A 23,208-nucleotide genomic window follows, 5' to 3' on the forward strand; every position below is an offset into this window, starting at 1 on the left:
AGTTCCTGACGACTAAGTTGGAAAATGAAGTGACAGAAAAGGGGTAAAAATATGAGCTGTTAGTTTTTCTGAGGAACAGCACCATAGCACCACCAAACTACTGGGAGTTGAGGGACCAGAATGTGCAGGCACGGAAGTTTCTCCAGCGATCTGGTATTGTGCTCAACTCTGAATTTATGGTAAATTATAAAACACAAACACAATTACCAAGTTCCCTGCTGTGTCCATTTAAACACAGCTAAGTGTAGGTGTGGATTTGTGTTAAAAGAAACAAGCCACAGGAGAGGAGGCACAGCAGGGCCCGCAGCCACATGGCACATTTAATTCCAAGGGAAGAACACCTGACTTCTACATGCAGATCAACAAAGAAATAAATTAATAAAACCAAGTATATGTACTAGTTTCTTTAGTTCAGATCATTGCTTACACCATTATGGACATGTGTTAGGGGACTCCCACAAAACCTCCTGTGAGCCTGATCAGGAAGAGTGCCAAACCGCAGCATGTGGGAACATGGTCCCATTTTAGGTTGGGATGAGGGTTCGGTTTCAGCATTAGTCAGGGCTCAGGTCTTCACAGCAGTTGACTGAAAAGCAGCTGTTAAAGCCAGGCCTGTGAGGAAGATGAGAAGCACGCTTTGCAGAACCACACCAGGAAGAGTGGAATAAAGCACATGGAAGAACTAGCCCAGATCAAGTCAAAATAAGTTTATTCACGTGAGATCAGTTTGGACATGACCAGATTGAAAACCGTTCTCCATCCAAGCACCTTGAGGAAATCCACAGAACCAAAAACCCAGGACAATGACGACGACGACAACAACGATCCCGAAGCCACAGGCACGCCTCCCTAATTGCGGGTGGCCTCAAAGCACCGCCGTGCACTTGGATGCAGTGGCTAGGCTGCCTGTGCTTACGGTGCTCGCATCACATCTGACACTTCTCCAGAGGGGACAGAACTGTTTACAGGAAGCCATTTGTTACAGGGGCCGGCCTCTCCTCCCCCCTGACCCTGGCGACATCCCTTTCCCATCCCACCTTTCATCAGCAGCTTATCTACTGCCCAGACGGCCGAAAAGCTCATCCAGGTTGGAATTTGAAACCAGAGATTCTCAGACGCCGTGGCTGGGGCAAACGGTGCCGCCATCAATTGTAGAAGTAAATTTCAGGGAGTTTTCATTCTATTTGTACAGGGGCTAATGAGTAGCTTGGGATGTGAACACTAACCCCAGGGCGTAATTCTGAGAACAGGATGATAGATTCTCAGTCTCCTGCTCTAATTATACAGGCAAAAATTGGAATGGGAATGAGAAGAAACAAGAACAAGATTCAGGTCCCACATCAGCTTAATAGCATCATTTTCCCAAGCAATAAAATTTTTTGAGGGTTAGCAGAAAGATGCAAGAATCACCTCCACCAAGAGAGAAAGAAAGACTCCCAAAAAAAGTACAAAATGGGGCAACTGGGTTTCACATTAAGCAAAGCTGCATGGAGACATCACTGCAGAAGCAGCAACCACCAAGCAACCATTCAATACTCTAAAACCGTAAGGCACTGATGATGTTCCTCTCATTACAATCAACACATGACTAAAAATTGACATTCATCAATTAAAAAATAAAATAAAATCACTGTACAAGTCAAAAAGGCAACTGTTCTCATTTAAAAAGTTTCAAATTCTCAGCTCCAAGAATTTTGCTGTCGCCCATCCCCATCCCATGTGTTTGGTCAGAAGTTCTGCAGGTTAACGCATACCTATTGCAATGAAACATCCAAGGCATAAACAGAAAACAATCTGTTGAGAACTTACTCGGCGATCCCTTTGACATCACCAACAAATGTCAGAGGTGTCAGTTGGTCACCCTACCTCCTGCAGCACTGCAAAGCACTCAAGCATCACCACACTAAGTGTAGCCACACATTTGTAGTGCTGACTTGCCTCTACCTTTCCCTTCAAGATACGCGACTCAAGCTTTCAAACCCTGGAGCTTGAGGTCCCCTAAACAGCTGTAGGCAGAGTAGCATGGGGGAAACACAGCAGCAGCTGCTCATAAATGCTATTCCACGAGAACGCTTCAGTCCCTGTCTGGAAACCTATGTCCAAGAGCAGCCAGGTCCCTTAAATTCCTTTAATTCCATTCTGGTCCTTTGTTGCTAGAGATAAGCAATTGCCCAAGAAGTAAAAAGTCAGTGACATCAGTTTCCTTCAGAGGGTCACCTGACAGACCCATTTTGGTCAGTATTGATCAGGTTCAATAAACAAAGCTGTAGTGAAAGTGTCCCATAACTGAACCCTGAAGCCATTCAAGTATCCTTTAGACACAAAGGATCTATTAAGGCTTATTTCAGAGATCATAGTAAAGTATTGCACACTATTTGTCTGCTTAAATAGTTTAAAAAAAAATGAAATCTCTTTTCTCAGAGATTAGTAACGGTATTAAAAAATACTAAAAACAAATATGGAGGTGACTTCTCCATGTGACTCTACTAGAATATGTAACAATTAATAGCTAGGGATAGCAGAGGTCCATCTGTGCACAGATTTAGCAACGGCAGTTTTTAAACAAAAATTACTGTGTAAATTCCAAATAATTACTTTTGCCCTTTATAAAAGCTTCAGTGATCGTAAATTTAGCCTACCCATGAGCTGCACTGGATGATTTCACCAGCACAATAGAGCATCAGAATTCATTGCAAGACAGCCTCTTGAAAACCGTCAGTTTTAAACAGCTGGCCTTTGGTCAGCACATCCAGAAATAAATAAGAAAGGGTATAGTAGAGAGACCACCCATCAGAAGAACTGAGTGCGGCTGCTGGCATGGAAGAGTCTGGGACAATCCATCAGTCCCGTGGATTGTCTGGCTTAGGTCAGCAGCTCCATGACGCAGGTGGTCTCACGACAGGTATTTGGTACCTCACTACCAAGTTCTCCAAAGGCAAGTCAATCAAGTCTTGTGGAGCCATTTTGAATTAGTCCAGACCTGGAGGATGTACAAAACAAGTCTCCCAGAGTTTTGATTAGAGTTCCAGCTGTCAGTTCCATACAACAGTCCTTCTAGAGGCAAGCAGAAGTCACTCTGCCAGCATTCGCAGGCGCCGCTCATGCAGAAGCAGCCTGATCTCCCTCACTATCAGTGGTGAAATGAACAGGATTGTTGAACTCGTCTGTGAAAAGAAGCATATCCAGGATGATTAGCACAGAGAAACCAGAGCTGCAGCCATCCCATATCCCAACACGCATCCAAGGCCACCCAAGAAAGACACAGGCTAAGAGAAGCAATGACAAAATGACACAGTGGATGGAAGGACTGAGCTTGCAGGAAAGCTCATACAATTTCAGCTGTCATGATCATCTTGTCATAAAGATGAGCTCTTCAGCCCCTCAGTGGCCTTCCTCCTCGCCACCTCTGCTGGTTACCAAAGTAGCCTTTTCCCTTGTCAGCACAGATACAAAGGCAATTCCTGGCACTTCCAGCAGGGAAGACCAAGTGAATCGTGCAGCATTCACCACTGTGGAGATGATGAGGAGGTCAGGGCCTGAACAGTGGCATACCAGGGCAAGGCATTTTCATTTTAGTTTTCAGATTCCTCATCACTCCCTCCAAGTGCTTCAAGGGCTAATAAACGAGTAGCTTAACTTCAGCTCTCTGAAAATATTAGGAACTATGTACTGCCTTGGAAGTCAGTCAGGTGGCATGAGCTTTAGGAAATGCATACAGGTATTTTTAGGCAAGTATTTCTGTGTCTCTGCCACAAGCTCAGTTCCTCTTGGGCAACATGACTTTTAAGGATCCCGAACGACAACAGTTGATTTAGACACCTTGAGGCAAAGCCACACCACAGACCACTTTGAGAACAGCATCAGAGGTCACAGGTGCTGCAGAGTCTGTCCCTAAGTCACAACTTCCAGGTTCTCACAAAAACTTTCTATTGCAAATTGAACTTTGACAAACAATTTTTAAAAAATATGATTTCTTACCATTAGAATGAAGAAATAGAAAACCCACATCCACCCCAGGTTCTCCTGGATCAAAGACACTAGATACTAAATAGAAAGGAAAAAAAAAAAAACACCAAAAAAAAGTCATTCAAACTGGGAAGATAAGGATGACTTTCAGGCATGACACTTTCATCTTCTAGAATTTGTGGGCTGTTAGCACACCACACAGAGCTGATCACAAAACCTTCCAGCTCATCTTTTCCTATCAGAAGAGATGACTCAGGAGAGCAGCCTTTTTCTGTATAAAACCCACAGTGTTAGTAAAGCAGACACCATCCTGAAGCTTTCCAGTAACTCAGAGCAGCATAAAGACAGAACTGAACTACAGTTTCAAAGGGTGACAAATTGACTCCGCTGAATACAAGGTTTTTGCACAGAACACTGGGATATAAGAGGATGTAAGTACTCTCAGAAGAACTAAAAGCTCTCGAATGGCTTATAAATTGCACAGGACACATTTTCAAGAGCTGTGCAACCACTGACTACTTAACCCTCCATCGCAGGCAAGACACTTAAGACTACAGTCTGTTTTGAACTGCACCCTGGTCCAACAAGGCTGCACAGGCCACACAGGGAAATATATTCCCTATTAGCAGATTTATATTCAGATGCTGCACAAGGGCCTCCCTTCTTCCCTACTGAGTATATCAGCACAGAACAGGATCTGAATTTCCAACACGTTCATTGTGCGTTTGCTGTTATTCACACACCCCCGGAATGACATCATGGTTGTCTCCGTTGGAATAAATGCAGTGCTGGAAAGGGAGGCAGGTGGAATTTTTCAGAACTAGAGACCCAGTTTTTATGATGACGTAAGTCTGAACGGTATGTGTGTGGGAAGACAGAAGCACTGTAGACGATGCCAGAAGAACACTGAGTGTAACAGTGCACTTATGTATGTCCACAGAGCACTTGTAGTTTTCCATGTTTAAAGGATCTAAGCAGCATTTATCCTATCACACAGAGACTGAACAACTGTATTTATCAGGCCATCAATGGCAAGTACAAACTCAAATCCCTTTCTAGAAAAGAAACTCACATGCCTTGCCTGCGTCCCTGGTATTTTACCATCACTAGAGGATGCCTGGAATAGAACTGGCTCCGATCTTTCTACTGAATCCTCCTCAAAGCACCACTGTGTTCTTTCACATAGTTAACACTTGTTTGTGAGAAGAAGGAACATCCCCAGTGGGCACACTGTCAGCTTCCTTCTCTGCAACAGTCTAGTCCTCAGACCTCTGGCAGCATACTGACTACTGAAGCAAGTAGTGCTGGATTTACAGGGCTTAAACACATCCACAGATATAGAGAGGAACCACAAATAACAGTAAATTTTAAATTACTTCATAAACACTGTAACATTCATAACAGGTATTCCAATTTTACGCAGTTGTACAGGTAAACTTTTCTGTAAGCAAACGCTTTGCTATCATCTTTAAACAAAAAATCCCAAGCAAATGTCAAAATATTTTATTTTCACTCTTTGCAAAGCTGGCCTTTAATTGCTTTTTGGAGTTCAGGGTGTGAAAGTCTCCAAAATTCCTTTGTATTATGAAAGTGCCATAACATTAGCACTATGAATACTTAGTTTAGTTCTTAATTAATTGCTTCCACTGGAAACCTTGATAAAACAGACAGGTTCCCTTGGTTGGATCCTAAGTAAGTAATTATTTTAAAACACCAACCCAACCCTCTCTCCCTCTCCCCACACAACTTTGGATTGAGGAATGCACTAACATGTCTAACCACAACAGACTCTTTGCTTCCTTCCTCAGACCTCTATTTTCCTTTGGTAGCCTCACCTGGCCCACTGCAGCACCAATACTGCCAGTTCCATCCACAATTCCTGTGACTGTTGCCAGAGCCTCACTGTTGCCTTTCACCAGATCTTGGCGCCCCAGGTCAGCAGAAATTGCAGAACTGATCATGTTAGAAGGGCCTCCGATGAAAAATCCTGAGAGTGACAAGAAAACAGCCTTGGTGCAAAACAAACACTCAAATTCTCAACAGAGCATCTTCAAAACACAGGCTTTCTACCACACAAAGCTCAGGAAAAGAATTAAGTCTAAGGACAGTGCTCACAGACTAACTGCAGGTGAAGCACACAGTCATGGAGCACACTGCACAGCTGGAGTACCAAGACAGAAACTGCCAACAAGAACACTTTCACTACTTTGGACTAGTACACCCCCATGCTACAGTCTCTGTCTCTAAGGGTTCACGGTAGAGGTGGAAGGCAAAAAAACCCCCACAACAATAGGACAGGGAGTTTCAAAGTAGGAGTGTTTGGAAAGAAAGGCTCTATTCATGCAGGCTAATCTTAATTCCATAACACAGCACAGTATGTCTGGTAGCACAAAAACCTTGTGACCTCTCACAGTACATGAAGTATTCCAGGTTCTGACAAATTTGAGCTGCAGCTCATGACTCTGCCATATATCCACTTCCTCAGATACCAGATCACTGCCAGGTATTTTACCATAAATCCATCTCTGTCATACTGAGCCAAGGCAGATCCCCTCAGCTCCAAGCCATTATTCTATACCTCCCTCTGTAAAGCAGTTTTCCTAGAGCTGTTTTCCAAAGGCAACAGAAACTGGGCCCCAGCCTTCAGTCCTTCTGCAAAACCAGCAGAGATTGCAGCACACACAGACACCTTTTACCACCACCTGGTTGGTGTTATTGACTGTTCTGCAGTGGATACAGATGTCTATTAGCATAACAGTGGCTTTTGATAAGATACCTGTAATTGCCATGATCACAGCATTGATAGGTTTGCTGTTTGGGGAACCTGCAAGAGAAAGACCAGATGAGTCTAAATAAAACAAGTGAACCTGAGAACACCATTCACTTCAGTTCAGAAACAAGCATGGACACATCTACTTTGAACTGCCTGCTAAGTTTGTTACACAGTGACAACAATAACTTCTGTTTGACCAGAGACTTCTACAGAGGTGAGTCTTACCGCAAAGACATGTAGAGGCCAAACATGCAGAAGTATCCTGAGAGCACTTTACAGTAGAAAAATCATCTTTGCCAATAAAATTTTGTGGCCTACTTCAGCATCAGATTTGCCTGGCTCTGTATTTCAATCTGTGTTATGCCTCTGTCTGTGACACAGAGCTTGCATTTACTCTCCTTGAAAGTCCATTTGAATGGTAAGAGAATCCTTCCTCTGCCTCTCTGGGGAAGTCAGACTCAGTTCAAGCTCTCTCACCATAAAAGTATTTAGTACTTGAATCAGCCCTTCTATTCATTCTGAATTTTCCAAAACATTTTTTAAAATACACAGATTGTACCTGGAGGTAGTAATCCAGCAACTGCCTAAACAATGCTGCACAATAAAGTAAAAAATACAAACCCCCATATCCCAACTCCTCCTTACAAAACCATGTTTGAGCATCTACAACCTCCATTTGTATTTCCAGCAGCATGTGTACATGCAGCTGGCTTTCCATTATAGTCCCTTAGTGCTTTTCAGATACTCTTTTCCCTGATACCTCACTTTCAAGCATTACCTGAATTCCTTACTCACTTCAGTTTAGTTGAGTTACTACACATAAGGCAAGCTGCAGCCCCCTTCACATATTTCCCAGGTCATTATGATCACTGTTATATGCAACACTCCATGGGCATAAAATGGTTTCCTGGTTTGGCTGATGGAAATAGAATTATCACACTGCAGGAACTTTGGATCACCTGTCTGAGAATTCTGTATCTGCCTGGACAGTAGCACATTTTGAGAACTCCAAGTCCTACAGAAGCCTGTCTGTATCACCACAACATTTTGTAGGAAGACATAAAGAAGTGAAATGACATTGCAGTGAGTTAAATCTCTCTGGTACCACAGGATGCTCTGTCTGAACACACAAAACTGTCACACTTAGAAGTTCTTCATAGAGGTTTCATAGAAGTGATATCTTCCCAACTCCTTGTACTAAGTTTTCCTGACAGACTTCTTTCAATAATGAAACACCAAGAACTATATCTATTACAAAAGAGGAAGGAAGTCTCCAATTTCACCACTTACAGAAGTGTAAGAGGTGAAGTCTAAGAGCTTCTCTTGCCCTGTGTAGTGTATATATACCCCAGCACAGATCTGTCCCTAGATTCTATTTCCTCTTACTGTAGGGGAGCACCTGAGATTTCTTGCTTTGCCAGTTGTGGTGTTGACACAATGACAATGCTAACACATTGACACTGGAGAAGGATCAGGACCATAATTCACCAGTAAAGGGAAATTCAACCACTCAGCTAATTCTTTTCCACCTCATTAACCAGAGAATAGATTTCTTTCTGTGCAGTGCCACACTTCAGCAAAACAAACCAAAAGGCACCATTCTGATCCAGAAGCAGTTTCAAGGCCAGAAAGCATAATTAGAACAGGCTGTGCTCTGGTTCTCTCTAAGATGTACTGAATGAACCTCTTATCGCTGCGCAGCCCAAGCATACTCACGGCTGTATCCAAAGAGAGAGCCTACAGCAAAAAGCAGGCTAATTGCTAGCACTGGGGCTCTCTTCTGCAGCACATCAGAAATCAAGCCCTGGATAGTCCCACCTGCAAAAACACAAAACAAGACAAAAAAAATCACTGTCAGGCACAGGATGCTGCTGACACCTTGAACAAAACTCATTTCACTGAGGGCAGTGGCCTCTTGCCTTCTCACCAATACACATTCTCTCTAAAATCCTGAAAACTAAGTCTCTTGCCCTTACTGCTCCGGACACAGAGAGAACAGATAAAGCAGGGAAAACTACCCATGCTGCTTTCCCAGGAATTTAATAATTCTTTTTTTTCTAGCACGCAACTAGCCAATGCTCCCGCTTTTCTTTTCCTTCCCCTATAGGATCATCACAGCTCTAGGATCACCACAACTCTGGATTAAGCAAGTTTAACATTGTGGCTGGGTCCTTCAACTGGAAGTGTGAGAAAAGGTTTGTGTTTTTTTTTTTTCTCACAGGAAAAGCACTATCACACAGGGGCCTCATACTTCCTGCTGTTTCACCTACTTAGGGTAGGTGCAACTGATTCCAACAACTGCCAAAGGCCAATAAAAATCAACTTTGTATCAACGCTATTTCTGTAAAAACTAGAATGATGAGAAGGCCTAACACAGAAAAGGCCACAGAGGTAAAATTACTGACCCTGAACAGGTCCAGACAAGGATGGCTAATCTAGGAAAGCTAACTGGACAAGGTAATAAAGCAAGAAACTGAGCACAGAAGAGTGGAAGTCTAAACACATATACAGTATGCTCTTTATTCTGGAGGAACAGGGTCAGATTTTGCAGCCAGCAGAAAGAGGTGCAATTACATTTTATTTCTGAACATAACACAGTTGGTCCCTGCTCTGACAAAATCTGCCCTGAGTCTGTCCTCACAGAAGGACAGAAGTCTGTCCTCACAGAAGGGACAGTTCAGAATCCAGTAAGTCCAGATCTAAATATCCCTCAAAGGCACGTGTCAGAAAGAAAGCAGCAAGCAGGGGCATCATTTTGTACACAGCACTTTTCAAGAAGTCCTAGTCACTACAGAAAAATGCCAGCTGGGGATAAGGTTCAAGAGTATGATAGTGCCCTTTAACTATATGCAAACTCTTTAGGGGGTCGCATACTCTGTGTTTAAGAAAAAAAAAAAAAAGAAAGCCTAGCAGCCACATACATATCTAGAATTTTCACATATTCAGTGAACAGCTGGATCCCACTGAACACGACTGCTCTGGCTGCATTTGCTGTCTTTCACTTTCAAATGCCAGCAGGGCAACTGCAGGAGGATGTAATTTTCCTGCTCACTCACCTATGATTCCTCCCACATCATACCAGATTGAGAGCTGGTCAGCTTCTGCTTCTTTCCATCCAAAGTTGTTGCTGAGGTAGAAAGGCAGCCAGAAGAAGAATGAGTAATTCACCAGTTTCAAGCAGGCATAGGCCAAAGAGTACTGGAACAAAAAGAGGGCCGGCAAGCAGTTAGCACTTGAGAAATGCAAACAGTGTTTGATTCTTCTTCACATAAAGCTCTGAATCCAGCAAAAGCTTTCGGAGGCAAGTGCTTCTGCATTTAACGTAAGAAGACAGCATTATGAAAGCTTAATGCTGAACATCAAAGGGATCCCAGGAATACAAAAATCACTGTCAAGAAGGTTTTTGTTTTTTTTTTTTCACTGAATGCAATGGGTTAAAACACCTTTGGTGTAATCTTGAGAGGAAATGACACCAGGTTTCAAAAGAAAAGAACAAAATTTAATTCACCTTCTGAAGAGAAGGGAGCCAAGCACATGACATGAAACAAGCTTGAGATTTAGTCATCTGTGGATCATACTGAGAAAAGTTATGTGAAGTAGTTCCTCTGTACTATCTCGTGCTGCTCAGAAGGCTCATCTGCTTACAGCATCAGAAGAGAAAGCTTCGTTCATGATCCATAGGCAAGTATTCCAGGACAAGATGAAAGTTTGGCCAAAGTTAAGCACATGCTTCCAAACTGAACAGCTGAAACAACCTCCTGCTTTTGGCTGCTGCGCTCAATTTCTCCTTAGCTCCTTGGTCTCTCACCAATCTGACATAGTGTCCTGATTTGGCTGGGCACTAATCTGACATCAGATAAAACTCATGGACTCAGAGGTGTTCAGGTTGCTGGATTAGGGTGCAGAACACGTCCTCAAAATCCAGCGTACAAAACCAGCCACCTCAGTTGCTGTTCCTCTCTTTTGTTCCAGCCAGTGAGAAAGGTCACACATCAACTAATGCAGATGCCACCTTAAGAAATTTTGCATAAGGCACTTAGCCATGTTAGGAAGGAACTCAAAATGGGTTTGCTTTCTTTTGCCATCCCTCAAACAATAGGTCTTAACAGTAGAACCGTGGTTGTCCTGCACTCAAAACACTGACAATCCACCCGTTGCTTTACTCATTAAGGGTGCCTGACAACACTATTCATTCTGCTTCATGACCAAATGCAGACAGTTCACACTGTACTGCTGAGCCAGCCACCCTGCCCCCTTCCTTGTACTGGTTCTAGCACTGAGAGGAACCACAGCCCACTGCTGTGGAAAGTTAATATTGTTTTTTTAGTGACAGGTTAATTTTTCAGCTGAATCAAATCCATGAATTGGGCAATACTGCTGATGCAGAAGTACAAGTTCTCACACAAGGGACAGGAGAAGGATATGTTGGAAACTGCATCACCAGGCCTTATTTCCAGCTGTTTATAAAAACCCCCGTTCTTTGCCAGCTGTTACATCATGCTGATTCAGGCTCTTCAGGCCAGCTTTTTGCTTTAAGGCAACTAAAAAACCCCAAACCTCAGTATCAGCACCACAGAGCTCTGTGTGATGCTCAGCTAACAGTGAGAACCCCAATCCTCAGAGCAAGTATCTGCCTTACCAAGAAAGCATCCTACAGCCACCTTTGCTCATGGCCTCCCTTTGAAATCCACAGCAGAAAGAACAGGATCTCTGCTGCCCTTTGTTGACTCATTACATGCCCTCCATGAAGCAGGGGTCTGATGGGAGGAGCAACACACAACCAACATACCTGGACAGTATTATAATCCATGTGCACAAGGACAACAGGCCCAACCCCAAGATTTTAACAGGATATGAAGTCAGATGTCAACAACTACAACATATGGTCAACATTCTAACAGCGACATTAACGAATGCTAACAGCACAAAAAGTCAGCTTTATGTTTAACAGGTAGGTCAGCCTTCACTCAAGAATCTGTGTCCTCACCGGTACTACTCCAGGAAGGCAACAAGCCTGGAAAAATCCAATGGCCTTCGGCTGGTTGTCAGTGTCAGTTGCTTGAATAGAGTAATTCCTGTCGTCATCATCTGCATCATCACTGCCCATTAAAGGTCTGTTGGCATCTTCTTCCACAACGGCATCTTCATCTGCTCCAAGCTCAGGGAGGCCTAAGTTTTACAAGAGATAAGCAACAGGAAAAACGGACCACAGTCTCTTCACCCTCTCCCCACTCTAAAGCTATGCTCACTTCTTTTTAAGCAATTCTACCTTCCAGAAATTCCCTTGCTCTCCCATACCTCCATCCTCCTTTGGCTTAGAAACTCTTCTAGATGGTGTTCTGCAGTGCCGCCAGTTTCTACCCTTTGTCTTCTAGCGCTCTTGAAAGTATTGTCTGATCCTGGCGTCGGCTTTGTCTGTTCTGAGTGTCTGGCCATTAGTTGGAAGACACAACAAATTAGTGCATTTCCCCCCTTACTTAGTGGTTGGGATCCTCAGACCTGGCTCCTGGATACCACTTCCCTTGACTGTGGAGGCTGAGTGTACTCAGCTGCTGCCTGTTAATGCCTCCACTGGAGTGGAAGGCCTGGAAACTGCACTGTGCTTCCTGGGACACAGAGCACTCTTACGAGCACTCTTTATGGTAGCTTAAAGTGCTACCAACTTCATAGCCTTTGCAGGCACCTGGGAAACCTCCTCCATGGCCCTGTCAAAGCCCAAACATTCTTCTGTTTTCCTGTTACACTTTGACTTGCCTACCACCTTCTCAGAAGAGGACCACATCCAACCCTGGAACTATTTAACTGGCTGTGGGAGGCCTGAAGATGAAAACTACTTTCCCTTCTTATTGCATGGCTTGCCATGTTTTTCTCCTACAATAGCCAGTTATCGGTTTGTTTGCAGCTTCTTTAGGTGAAGAAAAACTGATAATTAGGCACATCCTAATGGAGATGTTAGAGCCAGGCCATTTTATGTCACTTTAAAAAATACCCAGACTCTATACACGGGATGCATGGTGGCATTTAATGTAATAGGGGCGAGTAAAGCATTTGCTCCACTAAATACACTGAAGTGCAACACCATTTCGTAAGAGCCCTGAGGATAAGTACTGTCAGAATGAGCAGAGCTTTCAGTAGTACTACATGGAAAGCTGCAGATCTGCTTTCCATGAGGGGACTGAAACAGTACAGCTCTCTTCCACTTACCCACTTCCTTCGGTGACGTCAGGAGCCCGAAGAACACAATGACTCCTCCAGCAAACTGTACCGAGGCAGTCACCAGGAAAGCATACTGAGGAGAAATAAATAAAAGATTCTTTTTCAAAGCACTTTCAGTCACACAGGCTTCCCTGACTAATGAGGGTTTCTTTTTACATTCCAACCTTGTCAGAGAGCAAACACAGCTACGACAACGCAGATTGCATCCATAAAACTTGAAAACAAGTGATCTCTGTGTCTCCTGAACAGATTTGGCCCTATCTAGGCTGAAAGACAGCTGTTTTAGTTTACTGAGGTGACAGCAGTGAGGAAAGAGCTGACTCAACACAGTGAGAGATCCAGCTATACGGGAAGGACTGCTCAAAGAAGGGTCAAACATCAAATTCAGACCAGGTTGTTCAGAGTTTTGTTCAATCAGGTCTTGAAATCCTCCAAGGCAGATCCTCCAGGCTCTGTTCCCTTGTTCCAATGCTTAACACACTTCATAGCAAAATAATTTTCTGAACACCCAGTTGGAATCATCCCTACTTCCCTTTATACCCACTGCTTTTTCCCCTCTCTAACAGTGAAACCCAGGGAAAAGTCCGGGTCTGATTTCTCAGCAATCTTCTCCCAGGCTTTGGAAGGCTGCTATTGGTACCCTGAGCCTCCTCGTCTCCAGAATGACACGCTCAGCTCTGCCAGCCTGTCCCCACAGGTCACACGCTGTGAGCTGTGCTGGTTCACTTGCACTCCCTGGACTCGACCGCCTGCCTGCCCCAGGCAACACAGCGCGTGCCTGGCCTCTTCCCAGCCACAGCAGCTGTGCCATTCCAGCAGCAGTGACTCCAGCTAAGTGAGAACCTGTGAGGGATGACTCTGAAGAGCACTTCAAGCCACGCAAATCAGAAGAGGGTATACTATGACACTAGAGCTCTTCAGTAACATCAGTCCCATTTACAGAGAAGTCTCAGGCTTGTTTCTCCCAGCTTGGAAGAGTCACAAAGGAACGGCCTTTCGATGCTGCCTACTGCTTGGCTCCATAGAATTCAGGAAGATGAAACTGGGCACATAGGCCTGGTATCTCCCAAAGACAAGATAAGAAAACAGTGTTTCATAACCAATCAGACAGCAATACCTACCTCATAACCATATTGGAGAACACAGGAGGCAAGGAATGCCCCAAGGATATTCCCCACAGATGCACAGGCACTCCAGAGTCCAAAAACAAAACCTCTCCTGCAGAAGGGGAAAAAAAAATTTGAAACCAGCAATGTGAGGAGAGATGACATTAGGAACAAGACAAAGATAAAACCTTCAAGTGAACTTTAACTTATGAATAAAGTTACAGCATTTTCCCAATTCACTTCAAAGAGACTCGAAGTTCATTTAAAGCAAAACACATAACAAGTTGGGGGTACCAAATAGATAAGTGAGGAATGTTCTATTCTGGCTATGCATAGAGCTCATCTACAATGTCCCAAAGTGACAGAGTTGAACCTACAATGAGTCAGTTTCCATTTGATCTCTTTAGTAGTAAGGAGACAGAAACAATTTTCCAGTGGTATGAAAATTCAAATTCAGTCACTCTGCACTACGGGATTTTTGAAGTTTGAACCTATGCTTTTAACACTCACAAAAGAGAAAGGGGAAAAAAAAATTTCATCCCACCCAACTTTAATTATGATCTAACAGCTGGCCTTTCGGGCTTAAGAATTTCAGCTCAATCTGTTACTCAGCAGGTCGTGTGAGTCACTAAAGAAAACTTAACTTACCCAGCTTTTCCAAACCAATTTCCCATGACAGCAACCACGCAGGGCCAGCCAGTGGACTGCAGCAAGCCATTCACAACCCAGAGACAGCAATAGAACCACTTGTTGTAGAAATGCAGCCATTCTGTGAGTGTGCCAAAGAAGAACACCTACACAGGAGGGGGGAGGCAAAACAGAGGAGAAACCCTCAGGCTACCGCTGAAAGCCAGGCAGGAGTGGGGCCTAAAAAAAGCAACAACCTTTCAGGGAGCTGGTCCCATGCAGGGCCCAGGCCAGAGGGCAGCCTGGCATTGTTTGAGACACAGTGCAGAGCGAAGAGCACCCTCTGCTGAGCCACCACAGCTCCAGCTTCAGAGCCCAAACAGCTCCAGAGACAAATGTGCTGTCAGGGAACTTCCTGTTCTCCAAAAGACTTCTGTCTCCCTAAACAGCACAGTTACAACAGGAGAGGAGAAGAAAGAGACAAATACTCTTGGTAACAACACTAAAAATACGGTAGCCTCTTGATCTGCCCTTGTACTGACATCTGATTCCATGAGGCTCTGTGCAAACACAGAACCCTCAGCAGTCATTTATCTTCGCAAAATTGAACACAAATACTACAGCCAGGTCTCAAATTACTAAGAGTTCCAACCCAAACTAGCCAAAATAAACACATGTTGTGGCACACTGTGCTTGATGCACATTTGTGGTCATGTGTTTGCAGAGTGCAATAGGCCACACTGGGGTTTGTAGCCAACTGGGTAAAATCAAACACACTCCACACATCTTAGCACTACTTTAACAACCAGAAAACCACCATGAGATAAAACTGATTCACATTTATCTGCAATGGTTTCAAGCTGAAATACCCTTTTGTTTTAAGGAGACATTCTTTTTTGATACATACCCTCCTAGCAATTATAAAATAAGTAAATGAATGCTTGGTATTGTTAGCATGTCCTTTAAAGAACAAAGATTGTGTTTAGAAGCAAAGGCCTAGATAACAACATGTGTGGGCTAAGAGGTTAAGTTATATTAGAAAACAGTCCTCCAAATATACCAATCTGGAACAAAAGCTGTTCATTAAGTCTCTAGACAGTGCCTCAAAGTTAAGAATTTCCTTCTGACACAGTATCCAGAAATAGATATTTCAGGAAGAGGTGAGTCATCCAGCATAGGTCTGTGCTTCAGACAATGCAGTACATGCATCCAGAACAAAGTTTTGCCCACAGGCTTTGAGACCACTGAGGTACAGCTACAGCTCACGAGCCAATTCCTGCAGAAACAGAGCCTCTTCTCCCCAAAAGTAAAACCCTACCCAGAAATCCTAAGAGAGATTTTTAAATCCCACTACTATGTCCCAACTTACCACCAGAGCAGAGGAACACATGCCAAAAGACAAAACCCAGCGCAAATTCAGGCGATCCCCAACTATGCCGCTGACAAAGAGACCCTAAGAACAAAACACAGCATTAAACAAAGCCAGAAGATTTGCACCTGATATCTGTAAGAATTAAAATGACAAAGAAGGGTCACACTGATCCAAATGTTGCTGTTACACCAACCTACAGTTTCATTCTAACCACTTTTTCTGCCACCAAAGAAATCCTGCTCATAGCTGTTCATCACATTTCTTGTTTAAAAAATTCATCTGAGGACTCTTGGATAGACAGAACTAGTCCTCCCACTCCCCGGTAACAGGTGTGTAAGAAATTCTGAAGTGATAGTATTTCTCTTGTGATTGTTAAAAAGCATCTTCACATGGGTGACAGGCATGGGAAGAACTAACAGAAGCTGAAGGGAAAAAAAAATATGCCTCTGAGCTAAGCTTTTTTATGTGGGTGTGATCTTCCCATTAAGATTCAATCAAAGCTTAGCAGCTCGGCATTAGTTTTACTCACCACAGCATAGGAAAACAAGAAGATAGTGTCCAATGTCCCCAGGAAGAGAGTTGCTTCTTCTGCCTTTGGAAATAACCGGTTGCTGTTCCAGAGCTACAGAGAGAAAATATTAACAGGTAAACAGGAAGAGGTGGAGCTCATCCTACACTATTTCAATGGAAACTCAAACTCTGAAGCAGAACAGACTCTGGCCCACTCCTCCAACACTTTAATTATAAAATCAGGAACAATTCTGGCATTATATACTGCAGAAAATGTCCACTGCCAACTTTGCTTCACTTCTAAAAGGCAAGCGAACAAACCACCAGCAAGAAATGCTTGTTCAACCTGGATCAAGGCAAACAACTGGCAAAGCAAACCTTACTTCTAACAAGCATGCAATGTTAGACAGCTTCTGACTCTAAAACACTGATGAGCATCTTAATGAATAATACAATAAAGGCATATTCTGTTTTATGTGCAGCATCTCTTCTGTACTTATCTTGCTGTCTTCACTAAATGAATAATTCCCTTAAAGTATTTGTGGCAGCAGCCATAATAAGAAATGACAGACCACAAACAGAAAAGAAAGAACACAAAAGGAACAAGGGGAAGAAAAAGACTCGTTGGAAACTATTTACAACAAACTGCAGTCACTAATGTTGTTAGTTTTTGTGCTTACCCTGAGTTTCATTTTATTTTAAATATGATCAAAAAAAGGGAAAAGAAGACTCAACTGTCCCCAAAGAAAGATTAGTGACATCAGCTGAAAACAGCAAGCTTTGAGGATAACTTAAAGAATGAATAGAGTTAATCAAAACAAAGTTTTCTTCCCTTGTCATAATGCCCAAATTAGAAAGCAAACCAACCCAATCCAAACCTGACCTATGGATGTACCTAACTCAAATGTCATGAGTTTTAGTTTGATTCTATCTCTCCAGGAGAACATTATGTACATACAATACTAATTAAACATCCACTTAGTTTAAAAGATGTAACCTAAATTGATACCTAAAGGATTGCTTTGGCTACTTTTCTTGATCAGACACATGCACCTCAACATTTAGCAAGCACTAAATCTTCTGTAGAAAAAAAAAAAAATCAAAACAGCTTCCAAGATGTACTAGTTGTCTGAATGTCAGTTAAAGAACTAAATATAAACACCTTGTGTTTCAATTTGGCATCCCTGAGATGCTCACTCCTTTTGGACATACTATAAAACCCTCAACACATTTCAGGCACAATTTACTCTTTTATCACAAAAAGTCAGCATTTATCATCCTTCTGTCAAACATTCAAAGAACTGATGATTTCTAATCCAAACACTCAAGCAACTGGCTTGGAACTCCCTGCTCTAACACATCTCATGGCCTGTGACCATGCTGTTAATGTACGATTTCTTCCACTTCTCAAAAGTGTCAGGACATAGCATTACTATAAACAAGAATGTCCCTAAAAACACCACAGGTAGGAGCCAGGAGATAGTTCTTGCATTGCCATTTGTGAGAACCAAGCAGTATACAACTTCCTTTCCTGCGGGCAAACACTGCCAAACCTCCCACTGCTTTCACTGAATCTAGGATTTTACAGACAAGGGGTACTGGATGTTCAGCATTTTTGGAAAATCTGACCTTTTAAATACAAGATAAAATGTCATCCTTCCTATCAATTTAGGACAAGCAGTTAGCACTCTCAGATATCTTTATTCTCTCCTAGTTTGGCTATTCTTTTAACAGGGTGGTAGCAGCACCACTGCCACAGAGAAAGCACAGCCAGGATTTCACAGAACTCTCTGGAAGCCCATTAACTGCTTCTGTTTATTGCCTCCAACACTTCCAAGGATGGGTCCCTCTTTCTCCCTCGTTCACGTTGCTGGCTATTACAGACTCTGCTGGGGTCCTCATTTCCATTGGAACTCTGTAACTTCTTGAGGAGTTGCTCTCTGGGGACCACTAGGAAAGATTTCACCATCACCTGATGATCCATAAAACTACAATGCAAACACCTGAAGTTCCTGCTCCCATTCCAAGAATTGTTCCCAACGGACACCTAAAGGGGCCTCTTGGGCACCACAAGTTCACAGGTTCCAGCACACTGGAAGTTACTCATCTTTCTTTGCACTTCCCTATCCCTTGTGTCCTTACCTCATATGGCTGGAGCTCAGGGGCCGTGCTGTTAAGGCAGGAGGGAGTCCACTGGCTGGAAATGCTGACTTTGACATTACTGAATGTCTTTCTGGAAGCATGGAGCAGGGAATAACTGCCAGAAAACACACAAAGACAGAGGTTGGCCAAATCTTCCCTGGTAGTCAAGTGGGAAAGGGTGGGGTATCAAATACAGATACACACTGTCTGAGCAGGCAGCATAGCAGAGCATTGGCAGTTTTGGAGATAGCAGTCAGCAGTGGGAACCTCCAAATTATGGGAAGATATGGATTTCACCCTTCTGCAACAGACTGCTCTTGGCTAGGCACAGCCAGCCTCACCTTGCTGGCTGGATTCCCCAGGGCCATAACACCCTTACCTCTATAACTGCATGAATCCAGACTGACTGGCACAATGAGCCTATAAGTTAGTTTTCAAGGCTTGCATCCAAAGGTTAAGACTACTTCCCTACCTTTATTCTTCTTCTTTGACATGCTCTCGCTTCCCTAAATTCAGTGAGATGAACACTTCTCTGTGCAGAGATACACTCAACCTACCTGAAGAAGGTCAGCAGGAAAACAACAATATGATGGTGGGTGCAATGGGACACAAGGCCTCTGTTTGCAGGCTGCCTCCGTAAGCTTCCAGGCAAAGCCATGTTCCTGGCAGCCCTACCCTTGCTCCTGCCTTGGCCACAAGGGCTGGATGGTGATTAGGTCATTTTTCCTTGCACTTAAAACAGAAGAAGGTGGGAAGAGAGGAGAAAAAAAATTATACTTGAATTAAAACACACGTATAAAGTACAGTTTTGTTCCCCAAACAGCTGGAATTCAGAAGGAACAACTCTATGCCATTCCTTCTCAATTTGTTTCACACCATTACCATTCTCATCACTTGTACATTCCTCAACACCTTCTATGCCTAAAGGCGTCTTTTTGTTCCCACTCTCTCAGTACCCTCATGGTCACCTCCCAACCCACTTCTTTTTTGTTTCTCTCCTAGCATACACCTCTTCAGTGCCCATCACCAAAGGGGTTCCCCCTGGATCTACCAACTTCCATCATTCCCACATTCAAGACCATCCTGCACCAATTACACACATAGTGAACTAGAGAGTGGTCATAAATAAGACACCTTTCCACCACTACCTGCCTGGCCACAGAGTGGTGATGAAGGCAGGAGAGCAGTGTTTGGCTGCTGGTGAAGAATGCTCTGGGATCTAATTGCCTTGTTAAGACATTGTTGAAAGAATATAGCCAAGAGTGGACTTGCACAGTCAGAAAACAGAAAGTAACTGTGAGGACAGTGCTGAAATCCAACAGCTAGACTCCCTCCCTATTTATTCTCAAGCCTGACATTACAGCTCCATCTGTCACTAACTCATTAGTACAGCACAGGGCAAGTTGTACCTTCCTGTAGGGCATGGGTGACATCTGCCTCAACTTCTACATAACCAGAAGTTATCAGTACTGAGGGAAGGCTACAATAGACAGACAGTTTCTTCACACCGGTTCATGTCACACTACTCCACTCCCCGAGTTGTGCTGGCGTGGCCGAGGGACCACTTCTGCCGACTTGAGTTTGGCAAACAGCCCCACTGGGGCAGCGAGGTGGTGAATCTCCCCGCACAGCTGCCTTTTGTTTTCTTGGTAGAGTTCCTATTCAGCCTCCTTCCCTATCACAGATCAAGCAGGAGCTACACAAAGGCTTGTGTCCATGTGACAGACAGAGCAGTGCAGAGAGAGATGCTGTACACCAATGCTGCTGCTGAAGGCAGAGCTCAATCCTGTCAGCACTCACTGGCCTGAGACACCGGGACAAATCTGTTGGTGGGAACTGCATTTTCAGAAGACATGCAAACACCACACATTCTGAAAGCTGAAGAGAGGTAAAATAATGCATGACACCTGTTCCCCCAAGGGAACTGAAACTGAACTGGTTCCCCCCCAAGCACTGAAATAAGACAGAAGATAGCGCCTTTGTATTCTTCTGTATCCATGAGTGCCTTCTGTAATTATTTGTAAACCTGACATAAGACTTTTCAAGTTAAGCTTAATAACCTCACTCGGAGAAATCAGAAGTCACTGTCCAGACACAGCGTCATCCAAATTTTTGCTGCTGAAAATGCTGTATTTCACAGAGACTTTCTGCTCTTCCTTCTAATAGCTTTTAAAGGTTTCAAGACATCTTTCACCGCAGGAAGTCTTCGTTTCCTGTCCTCTAAACATGTGAGCCTGATTGACATCCTCAAATGATGTGAACCTGATTAACAAAAGGATGACAGCTACTACTGGAGACATGACCCGTCATGGAAACTGAAACCACATCTGACCTCCAAAACAGAGTATGGCATGGAGATCCTCTGAGTAACATGGATCCAGCTGCGACAGCTCTGAGACACTGGAGTCATGTTTAACCTACACCACACCTGAATGCCTCTATTCTCATCCAAGACAAATACAGCAAGTCTGTACAAGACCTGCCTCTACACAGCCCAGGTGCATTTGAGGCACACTCCCACTGCTCCAGCTAGCACAGAGCACCTTGGTGTGCCAGTACCTCCTTGTAGGGACTAGATTGCTTGGGTTTGCACAGAGGAAGAAAAAAAAGCACCTACAGCTGGAGCTGTGGGAAGGCAAGGCTAGCTCAGGAAGAGGTAACTTCACAAGTAGTCTTGCTACTACCCTCCCGCTGAGGTCTCAGACCATTTCTCAGCACCACTGAATGAAAACTCAGCACCCACACAAATAGGTGCTGCTCCCTTTCAGGCAGCAGTAGCACTGCTCAGGGCTGTCTGCCACACAAGCTGCATGGAGAAGAGAAGGGAAGCCAAGGCACTCCAATTTCCCAGCACCACCGTCCTTATGGGCCTGTGAACCACACGGTCTGCTGGTCAAACGCAAGAGCTCGTTCTTCTTCCTTGCCTCTCCCTCCCCTCCCACCAGGCAACGGCAGGTAACAGAGCTTTCCTGAGGAAAGCAAACCACTGCCAGTTGTGCAATGCTGCAGGGAAAAGTTCCCTCCTTGGGTAATCAGTCTGCAGCCCGGAGCACAAGATTTACTACTCACTTCATGTCAATAGATGCAAATATAGATCTTATTTGTCCAAGATACTGAGTCTTTAAAGCTAAGACCTAGCTTGACCTTAAAGTCACCTATTGTTCTATAGCATTTATTACTGAAACGATCTGTTTCTCAGAGCTTCTCAGTCTCAGCTAGCTTTTTAGAAGCCCTTCTGGCACAGGACACTTTCACGGCGTAGAGATGACCATGAAAGATTTTGTTTTCCCTTTTTCTTCACGCTGTCCTTTCTATATTCAAAATTGGCATTCTCCCTAGGCTAGAAAAGTATGCAACTAGGAGGTTAATCCTCAAAAATTAGTCTTCTAATTATTCTGAGAACACCACAGTAAGTTTGTAGTGGAGGAGAAGCAAAAACTAGGCAGCAAGATAACCCATAGAACTCAAGGCAATGAAGCACAAGCCTTTAAGAAAGGAAGAGGAGCACTTCTAGGATATTAAGACTACCTTGTCTGTTTAGCACTATTTATCTTCAGCTAGCCAATATTTTGAGTAAGCTTCTGTTAAGCTTTCACCCTTATTTGTTAAGCTTCCCCCTTAGTCCTCTTATCCCTTCACTTAAAGTCAAAGTAAGACACCTGAAGTTCAAAATAAACTTCCTTAATACTACCCTGCCGTCCCCCAAAAAAGCCGGCAGGAAAGACTAGCATTCACATTCCTGAGACTAACAAAGTGCAAACCAAACAGATTTTTTTCTTAAAATTACATAAAAATAATTAAATAAGTAAACCCGAACTAACAAAACCTCCCACTCTTACGCCATCTTTCCAAACAGACAGAAGCACGGCAGCACAAACCCAAACCCACACAGGGCCCTCCGCAGGCAGAACCAGCAGACCGTCCGCCACCCCGGAGCCCCAGCCGGATGCTGTCTGGGGAGAACACGGGCTGCCCGAACACCGGGAGGACGCGAGCACGACCCGACTGCCGTGCCCGCCCTGGCAGCGCATCCGCAGCGGCGGCAGCAGCGCCCGCAGCCCGGCAGCGCATTCCCCGCCTCGGCTGGAGCGCCGGCCGAGCAGGACGCGGCTCCTCCCGCCCCGGTCCCCGCGCAGGTGGCGGTGCGGCCACGTCCGAGCGGGGCGAGGAGCGGAGCCGAGCGGGCAGCGCAGGGCACGCACCGCCTCCTGCTCCGGCACCGCCACCGCCGCTACCCCCCTGCGGCACCGCATCCCACCCCACCCCACCGCCCCGGGGAGCCCCCTGCCCCGCGTACCGCTCTCGGCGCCCAGCGCGGCCGAAGGAAGTCGGCAGGAGGGGGGGCGGCCCTTCCGGGCGGCCCCGCGGAGCGGCGGGAGCTGTAGTCCGGCCCCGGCCGCCGCCGAAGGGCCCTGCCCGCCTCCCGTCCGGGGGCGGGCAGCGAGCGGCGCCGGCAGCGCCTCCCGGGCCGGCGGGGCGGGGAAGGGGAGGGCCCG

At 44.6% G+C, this 23,208-nt stretch overlaps 1 protein-coding gene across 1 annotated transcript; it reads right to left on the reverse strand.

Moving 5' to 3' along the window:
• Window positions 1–692: 692 nt before the first annotated feature.
• Window positions 693–20,448, reverse strand: SLC37A3 (solute carrier family 37 member 3). Its single transcript, XM_027881173.1, has 14 exons — window positions 19,270–20,448; window positions 18,713–18,827; window positions 16,590–16,682; window positions 16,058–16,141; window positions 14,710–14,855; window positions 14,077–14,173; window positions 12,944–13,028; window positions 11,727–11,908; window positions 9,796–9,937; window positions 8,456–8,557; window positions 6,743–6,790; window positions 5,802–5,953; window positions 3,979–4,044; window positions 693–3,164 (listed from the first exon to the last, which is right to left on the reverse strand). Exons 1-14 carry the CDS (start codon window positions 19,368–19,370, stop codon window positions 3,072–3,074), a joined length of 1,506 nt encoding a protein of 501 aa, XP_027736974.1. The 5' UTR covers window positions 19,371–20,448; the 3' UTR covers window positions 693–3,071.
• Between the last annotated feature and the right edge of the window lie 2,760 nt (window positions 20,449–23,208).

Source organism: Empidonax traillii, unplaced genomic scaffold (assembly GCF_003031625.1).
Source record: "Empidonax traillii isolate 1590-97213 ecotype Southwest subspecies unplaced genomic scaffold, ASM303162v1 scaffold84:size2688230, whole genome shotgun sequence".
NCBI classification, from domain to species: domain Eukaryota; kingdom Metazoa; phylum Chordata; class Aves; order Passeriformes; family Tyrannidae; genus Empidonax; species Empidonax traillii.

Excerpts from the sequence above, each read along its gene's own strand:
- SLC37A3 (XM_027881173.1), bottom strand. The coding sequence starts at position 19,370 with ATGGCTTTGCCTGGAAGCTTACGGAGGCAGCCTGCAAACAGAGGCCTT. Across the intron at positions 14,174-14,709 it reads AATTGGTTTGGAAAAGCTGG|GAGAGGTTTTGTTTTTGGAC; the intron begins GTAAGTTAAGTT and ends CCCCTTCTGCAG. Across the intron at positions 11,909-12,943 it reads GACGTCACCGAAGGAAGTGG|GCCTCCCTGAGCTTGGAGCA; the intron begins GTAAGTGGAAGA and ends TGTAAAACTTAG.